We start from the raw sequence: 15,572 nt of genomic DNA, 5'->3' as shown, positions 1-15,572 counted from the left end.
AAAGCAGTGCAGTTATGCTCATCGCTTATAGCTGCACCTGAGATCTATTCGGAATGGGAAGATTTTCAGTTAAACGGTAATTCTTATCGCTGTTTTGCAATTTTCAATAACAGATCGTTATTATTTGATCAAGATATAGTTCGTCACTGAGATATCTCATGATTCAATAAAATTGGAATTGAGCTTCGGGATATTAGGAGCTTTGGTTGCAGAGCATGTCATTCGCAGGGGTGCATAGCATAGCGCAAGGGGCAAGGATATAATCGAAGTGAATTGCCGCCACCTACGTGCAATAGATGGCTCTCATTCACCTATAATAAAAGATCAATACCCTTGTATGTGCCATGACGTCACCGACATAAGTAAATAACTCCATTTCATTAAAAAAAAAATTAAATTCGCCGACAAATAGTCCATATTCGAACCAAGTGCACCTTCGTCCTTGTAAACAACATCGAAATGCATCGATTCTGCTTATATTTCATGGAAAAAGACGTAATTATATAACCTAGAGGCTTCTTGAAACCATTACCGATACCTAGAAACGAAAACTTTTCGAAAAATTATGCCGGAACAAAGCAACGACTATCGTGTGGTAGTGTTCGGGGCTGGAGGAGTTGGAAAAAGTTCCTTGGTGCTGAGATTCGTAAAGGGAACGTTTAGGGAGAGCTACATACCCACAATAGAGGACACATACCGACAAGTATGCTCAGATATTTTGTACCCCCTTTATCAGTATCCATCAATCCTAGAAGGTGCTATTTTCATGTAACCCGATTTTATTTCTTGGAGGCTTTTCTTTTTTGAATTTTGTTGTCCTATGGTGAGTTACCGTATTTTAATGAGTTTTCTGCATTTTTCCTTATCAGTAATCATACCTTCGTATAAAATTTCAATTGACATCACTATTTAATTTGAAAGAACCCACACCCTTGATGTTTATACATAAAACTAATTTTTTGAAATATTATGGCTATTTTTCATAAGATCTTATACAAATCGTGATTCACATATATTTGTCTCGCTTTTCCAGGTTATCAGTTGCAATAAAAACATTTGTACCTTGCAAATCACCGATACAACTGGTTCACATCAATTTCCGGCTATGCAAAGGCTCTCAATAAGCAAAGGACACGCATTCATACTTGTCTTCTCAGTATGTAGTCGACAAAGTTTAGAAGAATTGAGACCCATAATGGAGGTGATTCGAGAGGTTAAGGGCCCTGACCTATCCCAGATTCCAATCATGGTCGTTGGGAATAAATGCGATGAGAGTGCTGAGTTGAGGGAGGTAAGATGTCACATGTCACAGAATGATTAAGAGGAAATTACACCCCATTCAAATGAATTACATTTTTCTCCCGCTGCGGACCTCCTATTGATAGGAGTATAGGAGGATATATATTTCATGAAAAATGTAGTCCTTTGGGCAAAAGCCAGACAAAAAAGAAAAAAAAAATGAATTGGACGTAAATTCCCTGTAACCACATCTTAAAATTCACGTGGTATAATTCCTTTCCCCCAGAAGAAACAAACTTCTGTGAATAATATTCAACCAAATGGTAATTTAGTCCCAATACCAAAAAAGTGAGGTTAGGGTGAAGCGCTCCGAGTTTTCATAAATTAACTTTTTTTACTCTAATGAGTTTTTAAATTGTGGAAAATTGACACATTCAAAAACAATGAATAATAAATGAGCGTATCGGCAACCTCTAGAGTAGTTTGCCAAAGAATTTGGCTGGTCTGAATTTCAATGTTAGTGCACCTAATTCATATATTATATGAGGGGTTCAGAGCTGAAGTGAACCAAGTCCATTCAGCCTAGTTTCGAGACGAATGGTTTAGAAGCTGTTTATCACCAATTAATTCAAAAGTGACTTCTTTAGATTTTAAAACGTTAGAATGTAAGCATATGCTAACATAAGAATAATAATAAATAAAGAAGTCACTTTTGAATTAATTGGAGATAAACAACTCCTAAGCCATTCATCTCAAAACTAGGCTGAATGGACTTGGATCACTTCAGCTCTGAACCACTCATATTCATACTTTATTAAGATGAGTTTTAGGTATGGAGGGTAAACCTACCCTCCATAGTTTTAGGTTGAATCTCTGCTGAAAGAAACAGACGGTTACACGACAATTTATGAGAAAACAAATAAAAAAAATCTTTTGTAAATCTAGAATTACTTTGATGGTAGAGAGATAAGTCATTTTTTTTGACAGGAGGTAGAAATAATCAATTAATCATTTCACCAAAAATCGCCTAGGTGAAATACCTATTGAATATGGCGTTATCATCATCAGCTCAAGTTCAAGTATGGGAATGAGGAAAGCGAAGTCAGTCAAGGGAAAATGTCGTTTTTGTTAACAAAGGTTGAGTACAGCTGAGAATAATTGTTTGGGGTCATTAAAAAAAAAATTTGTGTATCGTGGGACGTAAGGTGAAAACATTATAGAAAAATAGAGACAATGTATTTAAAGAGCTTGTGACATTGTTCGTTGACAAAGTGTTATTAATGCTAGCTCATTTTCACGCCTTTTTATGTATTGTGAGACTGTGCGGACAATTTGGAACAAGAAGATGACTTTGGTATTAGATACTATTTCATCATTAATTTTGCCAGCTTGTATAGGTGATTTTTGGTGAAACGCTCTATTTTGACCAGTTAAACATCATATTATGGAAAAAGACCCTTTTTAATGAACTACTATAAAGTAGTTCATTGAAAATTACAGGTTTAACCGATTAACCTTTGTTCATATTATATAAACAAAGTTCCCAAATTATTTGTAACAGGTGAGTACAAGTGAAGGGCAGGCTCAAGCTCAAGAGTGGGGAGTTAGTTTCATGGAAACGTCTGCCAAAACTAACCACAATGTGAAACAGCTGTTTCAGGAGCTACTAAATCTGGAAAAATCGAGGAATGTGAGCCTGCAAATAGGTGGTAAGGCAAGCAGTCGAGTTGCTAAAGATAAATGCGAAGTTATGTAATTTGTAATGTTGAGGATAATTGTTACATTTTCATGATTTGAGAGGAAGACGACCCAATTGTAAGAAAGTTTAATGTTTTTAATTCGAAGACCTTAGGGATGATTGTTAATTCTTAATTACCTAAGCATCTCTATTATAAATGAAAATTGTTGCTCATTCGTGATCACTATCATATTTTAGTAGTTTTACTAAGAAAAAAATGAATTGTTCGTATTTTCGAGAAATTTTTAAAAGGCTCATTAGTTTTGAAGCACTCCAGACTTCAAAAAGAATAATTAATTTTGACTCAAAACTCACGTAAGGCTATTTGAGTATTTGAAATACGATTTCTAGTAAAACTCATTGCACCTCAATTTTTTTCATAACATTCATGAAAATAGAAACTTCGGCTACCAAAAGGCGATGTAGGATGTAGACATGAACAGTCGCAAAGACTAGCGAGTCATGCTATGTACCTCTCATCCAACCAAACACCACCTGTCTGCACCAGCAAGAGCCACATGACACTTTTATACTGGTCATCAAATCGACTGTCCCTCTTTTTGATTCAGGTGGACGTGAAACGTAACCCCCTTATAAACTAAACTAAACTAACGTTACTATCGAAAAGTTTCCGAAAATGAAAACAGATTTTCAGCTTACGTACAGGGTTTTATCATTGTTCAAAAAAATTTCGAAAATCTTCCTTTCAACCAACATTTTGAACTGACACCAGACAATAAGATTTCTTGTTCTTATTAGAATATGAATAGTATTTCTATGTGGTATTTTAGGAGTAACCGTTTTTGAATAGAAATATCCTCATTTGCATAGTTTGTTTTCTCTAGAATCTGCATTGAATTAAAGTGCTAAAAGGTACACCGATTTTATTACGTCAGTCATTATAGATTCTTATATTATGAATATACCTAAGTAATAGAAATTAAAGAATGAATGAAAATATATCTGCCATAATTCAAACTATAATATAATAATTATGCTTTTCATTCATCAGCGGAAAAATTCATGTTTGTCTGGTCGCTCCCCTACTTTGTCAGTGTACATAACCTCCACTATGACTAATCTAGAAGAAAAAATAATCTACAGCACTTCTTGTTTCCTAATTGAAATTATACTCATGGCAGAAGGTCCAGAATAGAAAAACAATTAAAAGACATACATATACAGAAGAATCATGCTGAATATAGGTATAATTCAATAAATTTTCTACAATTGGGTTTTCCATTGATAATAATTGTTACCTAGTCACCTAACTTTGAGTATTCTCAATGTTTTTTGAACGATTCTCGAAAAATATTTTTGCTGTTATTTTTTACTGAATATTGTTGTTGAAAATTGATATTCAAGAGCAATATAAATGTTCTTTCCATTACTGATTGTTACACCTATACGACAAAATCAAAGCACGGATCTTCTTTATAGTGTTAAAATAATTGTAATGGCATTTTTTCTCAACTTCTCTAAAGTGCTAAAAAAGCCGTCGGTTGCGATACGACTTAAGGAAGTTTCAGGGGATTTATTTAAAGTCTTTAATACATAATATAATGATGAATAAGTCGGAAAATGTTTGATTAGATGTACCTATATCATCCGGCATCTGATAAAAAACAGTCAATAAAAATAATACAATGGTCTATGTTCAATATTAACATATCACGTTTCTAAAATTTTTCTGAATGAATATACCCCTGAAAATTCTTCAGCTCAATATAGGTTTCGGTAGATTGAGAAAGATTTTTTTATAAATTTGAAATATATAACTTTTATCATCGAGTATTAACAGAAGATTAATTCTCAATGCTTTCATATACTTGGAACATAAATATGCTTAATTTTGCACTGAAAATTCTGTTTTTCTGGCTAAACGAGCCATCGTGACACGCAAAATGAAATACCCAAAGGGCTATTTGACAGTCGCAACAAAATACTATTAAAGAAAGTAAAAATACTTCAATTTACTGAGTATTCATGCATATTATTATTCTCATATCACTCGAAAATAGAAGAAATGTTATAGAGTCGCTATGTAATACAGAAATAGTTGAATATTTAAGGCTGAATCCTTTTTAAGCGTTTCAACAATGATTTCTTTTTCTAAAAAATCCATTATTCAAATACAGTATGCTTAATTCTATATGTAAAGTTGGAACTGATAGGTATCAATTTGAATTCGTCTCATTCCTGATTGTTTTCATGTAAGAAGAAATGACATGTAAACAAGTATTGAGCATGCTGTATAGAATCAGTAACGCAGTGGACCATTGCAGGCATTAGACTGTCTGACATGTTTTTGTTGGAAGGCTTGAAAAGTGAAATATTGAAATTTAGACTGGGTGCTATCTATCCAATATTAAAATTGTTGGTGTTATTTACCATTTGTTATGTAGGGGTTGTGTTAATTCGAGAAATTTATTATCATGAAGAATTCAAATTTCATCATGCACCATTTATGATTAAAAGCAATGTGATAAAATTGGAATATCTTTCAGTCATGATGTCCAGAAAAAATTGGAATATCTTTCAGTAATGATGATCAGAAAAAATTGGAACCCGAAAGGAAAAAAGTAAATGATTAAATTCCTTCAGCGTATAATTGAAAAAGAAATATAGTTTTATTGACTTTTAACGACTGAAATAATGTCACGAATATAATGTTCTCACAATTCCATTCGAATGCATGCAGCCCCATTGAAAATATGCTTTATAGTGTTCACTATATGAACTGCAATTGTGATCAAACTATTTTTAAGCGTATTTATGCAACGAAATATCTCATATTTGAATATTTAATGATTAGACTAGTCGGGAATAGATTGAATTTTCGATCGGTAGTTAAAAATTTCAAAGTTTTAATTTAGAGAAATATAATAAATTGGCTTCGAACTAGAAAAGCTTTAAGTCCTATACGAACGACACATTTTGGCATAGATTATATTCTTCAGAACGTTTTAGCTGAGCGTTAAATTTCAGTATATTTTCGCTTATGGAAGTTTATTATCCCTCTGTTCAATACAAACTTATATCATTTTGTTTTTGTATTGCACAACTTTGTATATAGTTTTTTTAATAATAATTGATTATAAATGAAGATTGTTTTGTAATCAAGATTCCTATTAAATACCTTCAATATATGGTTTTATTATTATCTCCCATCGCAAATGTAAATTTTATTATCGGCGCCATGTTGGAATTTTAACCTTGTAATTACTGGTTTAAAGGGTCCACCCTTCATAACCATGAGTCCACAACACAATTGAAACTTCCAAGACGTTTTATATCCGTTAACTTTTATCCAGAGTAAAAGTTTTTGAATAAGGAATAACCTTGACATTATAAGTGTCGTGTGACACATCATTTCAGAGGTTTTTTTCAATCATCCTAATGATTTACGAGATTAGAAGCATCACTTTTTCTTTCACGTAAATTTGATTTCATATTTGTCTTTTTGATTGGGAAACTGTTATCTAAAACATACGAACGAATTGTGATGGATAAATATTATAAATGTGGACTAAACAGAATTAAGTTTAAATGAATTCATAAGGAGTTTGGCGAGTACGCCTATGCTAATCAACTATTTGTTCGGAAAATATTTGGAAAGATGAATAAATAAAGGGAAGAGAGATTACTGAAAACTCAACATTTGAAATGAAACATTCAGATTTTTTTTCGATTTTCTGATTAGATTGCAGGATAATAATCACCGTTTATTATAAGTTCAAATTTAATAAAAAATGGGATGATGAACGTAATTTTACAGGGAGGATCAATTAAAATTTTCCTTTCGAGATTGCTCCCGAGAAGTTCATTCAAATAACGAATCATTTAAAAAATGTCATAATCATTGATCTTTTGGGAGGAATACATAAAATAATGAACTGCCCGTAAAAAGTTAAGGGTGTTTTTCGAATATGCATTTTTTCCATATCATCCTTATATTTTTTCTACAATTACATAAACTCATACTCATGGCGATTCTGGTTCATCGTCAAGCAGTTTTTATCAGGTTCAATCATTTTTTGTCCAAGTGAGTCAGAAATGTCCATCTCAATGATTTACCCTTCAGTCTCTATTTCGTCTTCAATAACCTTATTGAGGACGTTTCACCTGAAACGGTTCTAATCCAAGCAAAAAATCGAATTTTTATTATACCAAGGCAAGGTCAATGACGATACCAACAGAGCACTTGGATTGCTTCAGGTTGCAGGCTGGTCGAACACAAGTGTAAGTAGCAAATTCATTCCATGTTAGCTAAAGTGTGATATCACGTTTACTACAGTATTTGGGAACTGGAATTGCTCGTCAAAGACCCAGAAGTGTTAGACTACATGCTACTAAGATTTTTATCTTTTTAGTGAGAAGACAGCCGCTCAGCACCTGCAGACTCAGACTGGCAAGTCAACGTCTTCGACATGCCTTAGGTACTTCATTTTCCCAAAGTACAGTCAGCAGAGTCTCTTGACTCTTGTTGATGTGTTCCACTGACTCGCGAACACAATCGCCAAGAAATATCGTGGGCAATGGAGCTATAACTTTGGGAACAAATTGAGGATTTTCTAAATAACTTTGTAGAAAGCATGCAGAGATTATGTCAAGCTGTTATTGATTTATTGGCACTATTAGCAGGTGATACTTTGTATTAAGAATGTATAGTATATCGGAAATTTTCAGAATCACGGATTTTCGTAAAATTTCATACTTTTCTTTGATATTTTCATCACTATGAACAGATAATTTTTTTTTAAAACAGAACACAAATTTATTCCATATCCTTAATTTTTGTCGAGCAGTATAAATTTGTCTTCGAACCGGTTTACAATGCGTACACATTCCAAACTACCGCAAATCAGATGTTATACCATTCCATTCTTCAATGGATTAGAACTTGATGGGTAGGTAGCTTGATACAGGTACAGGGATACCTGCTCTAAAGGTCCTATGTTTAACAGTTCCACAAAAAAGATCAACATCTGCCGATGCCCCATAAGACTCTAATCTGGTGATGCTGCGTTTCTTATGAATGAAGAAACAAATAAATATCTTCTCTGACGCAGTTATTTATCGGCTATGGATCGGTCTAGACAAATTTCCCAGCTATAATCAATAACAAGAAATTGGCTATAACGAGGTGAATACTTGAAGATGTGCCCTCATCGTGACCTTTAGACTTTGTGTCTTTTGATAACGGTTGACTTTCATACTTGCTTTTCTCTCAATTTCCGGACATTGTTTAACTGAATATCGCGACAAGTACACACGGGTGCATCAAGAAATTTCGTAAATATGGTGAACAACAGTTCGATTTTTTTGCAAACGATCATGTTCATCATGAACCAGAGCAATTTTCAAGACACCACTTCTTACAACTATTATTATTTGGATATTGGTAAGGGTAAGTTTTTGGTTTTTGCAGAATTTCATTCAGCTTTACGAATACGTTCAGTATGCAGATTGAAAAGTAAATATCAGAAAAACCACTCGCATAGATTTTAAAAAAGTTTCTATCTTTGAAAATAAAATAACTCTCATTCGTTTCATAAATGGGACAACCATTTTTGAATTTTTTTAATTTTATTCTCATTACAAATGAGAAGAAAACATTGAATTTTTTCTCCAAAAATGTTTCGAATTGAAATTCAAAATTTATTTTGATCCCTCAAGATAACATAATTGTTTATCGAGTAGAATCAACAATTTTTCAATAACTAGATGTTGTGCTCATGCTAATCTAATCGAAACTCAATTGCGTAATTTTTTCTTTTCATACAAACACTAATCTTATATGATTTTCATAATAATCGCATGATGGTGTCCTCTTAACATAACACTTTTTTTGGGTTCGTCATTTTCAATAATAAATTCTTTGCACGTCCAATGAGCTAGTCCAAAGTTTCTTCTGGGAGAATGTAAAACAAAGGAGAGAAGAGGAAAAAGAAATTTCAATAAAAAATTTTAAGAGAGAAAATTATAAACCTCTTGTAGCATTCACAGTTTATACTTCGAAATATTCAAACACTTGCTTTCGAAAATAATGTTTGAATCCGCGAATTGTAACCCTCTGCAAATTTCACAGTATTTACATTCATCAGTTTGTCCGCTTAGGTTATAAGGGATAAATATTGCTTCAATCAAACTGATATTGGTAGGAGATTTTAAAGCATAAATTAAATCAATTACAAGGCCAACCCCACATTGGTTATCCTGTAATTTAATGATCTTTCTGCTAAAAATTCCCTTCGGCTATTATAGAACTCTCTCAAGAACATTTATTCCATTATTTTGAATTATATGAATACATAATAGCTTGAAGCAAGAATATTTCGCTCAAATATCGATTTAGATAAAGTGAAATTCGAATATTGTTCAGGTGATGAGAATTAAATTACCCAAATTTGATTGGATCATCTTATCTGCTATTATAAACAGTATATGAACTGACAATTCATAACATGAATATGGCAATATAAACAAATCAGCTTAATTACAAGTGTCCGGTAATCTTCAATATAAATATGTAATTGAATTATTTATTATAATTTATGTTAATAAGTAAAAGTTTTTTGAAAATTTGCGTTCCTATACAAATATGAGCATGCACGTATTTATCCGAAAATTAGATACTTCGTGAGATATCTTTCTGCAAATCAACCCACACAGTATAGTGTAGGGGTGGGATAAGGCTTCTATTGTAATTTTATATTTAAATGCACTATTTCTTCATTCACTGTTGAATTTCAAATATAGATTTTGAAAAATAAAATGCTTATAAGAATATTTTTCCAATAGCACCAAATGCTACAAAATGTTATGGCATGTATGGATGCTTCGAATTAGGTGAACCCTGGACTACCATTCACAGGCCTGTTTCTTATTTTCCCAACGATTTAGAACAGGTAATTATATTTTTCTCAAAAGTCCCCTCTTGTTGCCAAACAAAAATTACCAGGCAAATACTGAGATTTTTGTTGCAGATAGAACCGAAATTTCTATTATACACAAGGCATAGACCTACTAGGCCGTATCTGCTTGATCTAAATGAAGATGATATAATAGGTTCAGCACCTATGAACCCTAAGAAACCCTTATATGTCATATGTCATGGATTCCTAGAGGGAGGAGGCCAATCATGGGTAAGATATGTTTCTTTTAAAGCAGTCGCTGGAGTGATTTGACACTCAATGGTTATAAATAAATAGCCACATGAAATTTCCTGATTTTTACAGATCAAAGAAATGACGAAGGAACTTTTACGCATGGAAGATTGTTCCGTTATTGTGGTAGATTGGCACGGAGGTTCCAGTCCGCCTTACACACAGGCAGTAGCCAATATTCGACTACTTGGGGCCATAACAGCACATTTGGTGGCAGAAGTAGCTAGCTACACCAAAGGACTGAATCATGTGCATTGCATCGGTCACTCCCTTGGTGCACATTTATGTGGTTATGTGGGATATACTTTGCAGAAGGTGGGTAAACACCATAGACTAATAAAATCTATGGTAAACACATAGTAATGGGCTTTATTTCCAGCTCAAGATAGTCATATCCTGGTATATACAATAATTGAGTACTATAACAAATTTTTTCAGGAATTCAATTTGGTTTTGGAGAGGATAACAGGCTTAGATCCTGCAGAGCCTCATTTCGCAAAATCCCAACCTCCAGTTAGACTGGACAAAACGGCTGCAAGATATGTAGATATAGTTCACAGTGATGCCAGCAGATTCCTCCTAGGAGGCTTTGGGATTGTTGAACCAATTGGGCATGTTGATTATTACCCTAATGGAGGTAGTGACCAACCAGGGTGTAATATGAAGGCTTATCAACATTTGTTGTACCAAGATGAAAGTATTTTCAAAGGTGTCAGAAAATACATAGGATGCAATCATATTAAAAGTTATGAATTCTTCATAGAAAGCATAAATCCTAAGTGTTCATGGTATACCATGTCTTGTTCTTCTTTCGAAGTGAGTATTGATAAATTACATAAAATATAGTATTTACTTATTGGGACTTGAATATAAAATAGGAGTTTCAAGATGGCAAATGTTTTGAATGTGGCGAGCTTAAGAAAAACTGTTTGAAGTTTGGTTATCATGGAAGAAGACACTACACCCAACTTGTAGCAAAGGGTGTTATCAAACAAAATGATAACTTGACACAATACCTCATGACTGGTTCTGATAGACCCTACTGTCGTAAGTAAAATGGTATATTATTCAAATAGCATATGGGTATCATTAACGCTGAAGGAAATGGATAGATTATGACCACTTTATTAATCAATTATGGATAAAAATATTATATCCAAACTTCCTGACTGAGAATTTGTTGTACAATTTTTTTTGTTATTATAGGAGCTCACTATAAAATAATGGTGACCATATCAGATTCCGAAAAAAGTAAATTACACAGAGGTGAAGTAGGCCAGCTCATTTTCACAATGCATAGCACTACAGATGGCAAAGGATACAAATCAGAACCAGCTGCTTTAAAGGGAGGTTATCATGAGCCTGGACATACATATACTGGGGTTATTGCAACTAATGAAGTAGACAATTTGAAAGCTGTTGAAGTTGAATGGAAATATAATAGCAGTTTATTCAACCCTCTCACTTGGAGAATTCTAGCATCCCCCAGAATATACTTGAAGAATGTTACAGTGGAATCCTTGGAAATAGGGAGAAAGTGAGTAATTTCTTTTTCTCTTCGCAACCAAATTAATGTAAAATATATGTTTCAGGATTACAGTATGTCCCAAGTCAGATGTTCCATTAATTAGTGGTTTCCCCCAATTGTTGATTCCGTCCTACTGTTGAAATAACTTTCATCATTTGATTCTTAATCAATGCAACTGTAATTTTCAACGCCTGTGATATTATTTGTAGTTAATTATAAGTTATTTATTAATAAAGCTTAAATATTCCGTTTTGCTTCTTGATCGATTTATTCCTATCATTTCAATAAAGAAATGCAAGTTATGGTTCAATAAGTTTTACTGTAAAAATCCAAGTTACAGTAGGTTTAAGAAGATATGTATCAGTTACAATGAGAGGTATGCCTATTCAAAAAAAGGAGAATAAAGATATTTCACAATAATTGAGGTCAGTAACATTTATGTTCACATTAATTTTTGAAGACACTTTATAAGTTGAACAGTTCCTAAGTTAACATCGATGAAATTAAAATATATCGAATACCAAATAAATATCACAGTTTTTGAAATATACTATAAATGAATATTTCCACGATAAATAAAGAACTTTTTTCATTATTATTTATTTATCAATAAATATTGATGAATAAATTTCAAAAGATAAAAATATCAAAGCAGGTCTTTATCTACTCAATTTATATTTTGCAAAAATTCAAATTGAACAAGTTATATGAGTATGATTGATGAAAGCAGATCAATCCAATCCACAATAAATGCTTTCATTCGCTTACGGTTATTGTTAGTTGTTTTGTTTTATAGTTATCAAATTTATCCATAGTTTTGATATCCCAAAGAGCTACTAGTGAAAGTAACAATACGAAAATCAACAGGCTGGATACAAATATTCCAGACCAAATAGGTACGGTGGTGAAGGAAATACAATCATAAGAATCCCCAAAACTTTCTTTAGAGGAATCAATTTGAACTTGCATATTAGTTAAATATAAATACACGTCATTAACAGTGTCTGAAAATACTGTTTCTCCAGAGCAGTGATAAGAAAATTGTTCTGGGGCATAAACTTCCTTGTCAATAGCTAACGTATAGGTAGTATTATAACTTGTACCGCTTATTCTCACTGATGTGAGGTACCAGTAGGAATCTGCCCACAAGAAAATGAATCTTAGCATAATTTTGCGCTTGTCTGCTAGAAGTATATTAACATTTAACCTAGTGATAGATTCCCTTGGTACAGTGTCTACTGAGGTCAAATCATTTTCTCTACCGTTTAAATATAAGTCTGTTTTATTGATTCTCAAGAGTAAAGGAGTTGAAGAATATATTATACCATACTTTTCATCTGTTATAGATTTACCAATGTAGGCAACTGGACCCTTTGATTCCGGAGAAGTTGTGATTAGTTCATCTTCTTCTATTTCTCTCTTTGATCTGAATTCGGTTGGTGATATGATAAAAAACAAGGTGTCTTGATTTTTGTACTTTGCTTCCTCCACATCTTTCTCAATTCTCTTCAAATCTGAGGTTTCATCACCTGATAAAGCTGTAAACATAAAAATTCTAAATTCTAACATCTTCTTAGATCCGGATAATTATCAAGTAATCATGTGTGATTTTACATTTTTAATACCTACCTATGGTATCTACATCCAAGAGATCATCATTGGCAGTGTAAGCCGAAAAACTATCATTCACTAAACTTTTGAGATTCAAAGGCAAATTTTGGTTAGGATTCGAATAAGCCATCACTTTAGGGTTATCCATCATTCCAACGAGTTGGGCTAGATCATCGTCAGTGAATTTTTGTAAAGGGAATATATCGACTTCTTTATTACTCCATAAAAATATTGCACAATTTACATAAAAAAATTGTAGAATTGTTAAAAATAACAAATTAATCGGCTTCATCTTCCCCTATCTGTACACTCAGAACACTATCGGAGTTTACTTCAACAAGAAAATCGATATTTTCATATGAGTGGAATACATTTCCCGCTATGTTTTTTTAGTTATACTTTTTATCTTTCTAAACTTATAATAATAATTATTCTGTATAATGAATATTTCAATCGGAAATTATTATATATGGAAACAGAAAAGACATTTAATCATGTTATACATTGAAGCAAACAAGAGTATATAGGTATATTATTATTTGTGGATAATAAGACATATATATTTTATGTAATAATTCTAAGATTTCCTCCAATTTTCATCGTCCATATACAAAGAGGAAGTTCCTCTTTCATTAGGTAGGCATATGAACCCATTGAACAATTTATTGAGTATAGTAGTAGTAGGACAAAAGTAGGTAAACGGTCAATGAAATTATAGGTATTATATTTTGTGTTGGACTCCTAAGGAATAATAATTTGTTAAGTAAAGTAAATCAAAATGAAAGTGGGAAAATATAGCGCAAAAAACCGGATATTAAAATATCACAAAAATATCTGTCCTCTTTTGTTACTACTTGAGAACTAAAATATCTGAAAAAAGTTTTCACCATTATACAATTGATTTGAGGTACTTAAATCGAAAACGACTAGCGAAAAAGGTTCATCAGAAGTGGTCAGACAGAGACTGTCTCCGTGCTCAGATCTTCAGGAGTCAGAATCAAGTGTGAAATAGGCTTTAACTCGAGTCAGGACCTGACTCAGCGAATTTACCCCCTCTGTCTTAATTTCTTTTCTAAAGATTTTTTGTTCAATGATTTTGAACGTAAGGAGAATCATATTAAATTTGAAAGGTTAACATTATGATTTTTAGTTTGTACCAAGAAGGAATAGAAGATGATATATATTACACATATATTTCCTTGGATATATACTATACCTATACTCTTATACATAAGCGAATTGAAAATGTACAGACTGGTGGGGTTTTCATAATTGTATATTAGTTAAATTGCAGTTGACTTTGAATTACCAGATCTGGAAGCTCCTTACTAAAAGTGTTTTGAATGAAATATATCAAATAGATCAGTATCAATATAAATGTTCGTTACGCGTTATTGGAATAATAAGACTAAGATCAATGAATCTCATCATATTTTTCCATATAAATGAGCTTCTAAAGAAAAACTACGATCAATTTTCGCAAAACTCGCAAAATTCTGAAACATATACCTATCCTGCATATCCTAAAAACTGCATGAATTGCAGAAGCTAAGTATGTACTATACGTTTAAGCACAAAATATTGTCCTTCTTATTAATTCCATAGCTTTATATTTGACGACGAATTATTTTATTAGGTACTTTTTTGTGCTGACATTACGAATATCTGAGTCCATAAAACTTATAATCATGAGATCCAACATCCAAATGATGAAACAATTACCTATATATTTAATTCTTAGATATAATATCACAATCACCGTGCGAGTACTTTCAAACCACACGAACTAGAATGATGGATATTCAACTGTTCAATAATTGAATTCAATAAAAGTTTACTTTATATTGAGTTCATTTTCAATGGAAGCAATTTTTGGACCACATTTCAAGAATTTGCATCCTTTATTTTTTATCGTTTATAGAAATCTAGAACACCAAAATTTTCAATTGGAGTTTTTGTCCATAATTCCCAGATTTCATTAATCTAAGGTTGAAGTTAAGTTGAGTTTAAGTTTAGTTCACCGAAACTCCAGTTTGGAGATGAGAAATATTCATCAAAACAAGTCCTACCCTTAGAATATCCGGGTATGTGACTTTTTCCAAAGAGCTTTGCTTTTTCATATATTGTTGTTTTATTGTATTTCATTATATATTGTTGTATTATGGTTATGTTATGATGTTATATGTATATATTATATTTGCTATATATTATATATGTTTTTCAAGCCCCTTACCTCTCTTAACACCATATTCGAATTGAAAGAAAAATGAGATTTCAAAGCAAAAAA

The 15,572-nt window shown here is 32.4% G+C and overlaps 3 protein-coding genes across 4 annotated transcripts; 2 read left to right on the top strand and 1 right to left on the bottom strand.

The window, feature by feature from the left end:
• The first annotated feature begins 93 nt into the window (after positions 1-93).
• On the top strand, positions 94-6,126 carry LOC123313322 (GTP-binding protein Di-Ras2). Its single transcript, XM_044898159.1, has 3 exons — positions 94-703; positions 1,034-1,291; positions 2,801-6,126. Exons 1-3 carry the CDS (start codon positions 566-568, stop codon positions 2,993-2,995), a joined length of 591 nt encoding a protein of 196 aa, XP_044754094.1. The 5' UTR covers positions 94-565; the 3' UTR covers positions 2,996-6,126.
• Positions 6,127-8,027: 1,901 nt separating this feature from the next.
• LOC123313437 (pancreatic lipase-related protein 2) lies at positions 8,028-11,921 on the top strand. 2 transcript variants are annotated; one of them, XM_044898323.1, is made up of 8 exons: positions 8,028-8,381; positions 9,782-9,888; positions 9,967-10,125; positions 10,219-10,461; positions 10,585-10,962; positions 11,025-11,193; positions 11,353-11,683; positions 11,739-11,921. In XM_044898323.1, exons 1-8 carry the CDS (start codon positions 8,279-8,281, stop codon positions 11,812-11,814), a joined length of 1,566 nt encoding a protein of 521 aa, XP_044754258.1. In that variant the 5' UTR covers positions 8,028-8,278; the 3' UTR covers positions 11,815-11,921. The 2 variants fall into 2 exon arrangements, with proteins under 2 accessions (XP_044754258.1, XP_044754257.1); XM_044898322.1 differs by having other exon boundaries at positions 8,029-8,387.
• Positions 11,922-11,973: 52 nt separating this feature from the next.
• Positions 11,974-13,640, bottom strand: LOC123313439. The gene is made up of 2 exons (XM_044898324.1): positions 13,304-13,640; positions 11,974-13,212 (listed from the first exon to the last, which is right to left on the bottom strand). The coding sequence occupies exons 1-2, from the start codon at positions 13,575-13,577 to the stop codon at positions 12,431-12,433; spliced, it is 1,056 nt and encodes a 351-aa protein (XP_044754259.1). The 5' UTR covers positions 13,578-13,640; the 3' UTR covers positions 11,974-12,430.
• Positions 13,641-15,572: the final 1,932 nt, after the last annotated feature.

The sequence above is a fragment of the Coccinella septempunctata genome, chromosome 5 (genome assembly GCF_907165205.1).
Source record: "Coccinella septempunctata chromosome 5, icCocSept1.1, whole genome shotgun sequence".
In the NCBI taxonomy this organism is placed as follows: domain Eukaryota; kingdom Metazoa; phylum Arthropoda; class Insecta; order Coleoptera; family Coccinellidae; genus Coccinella; species Coccinella septempunctata.
This window is presented reverse-complemented; position numbering and strand designations above follow the sequence as displayed.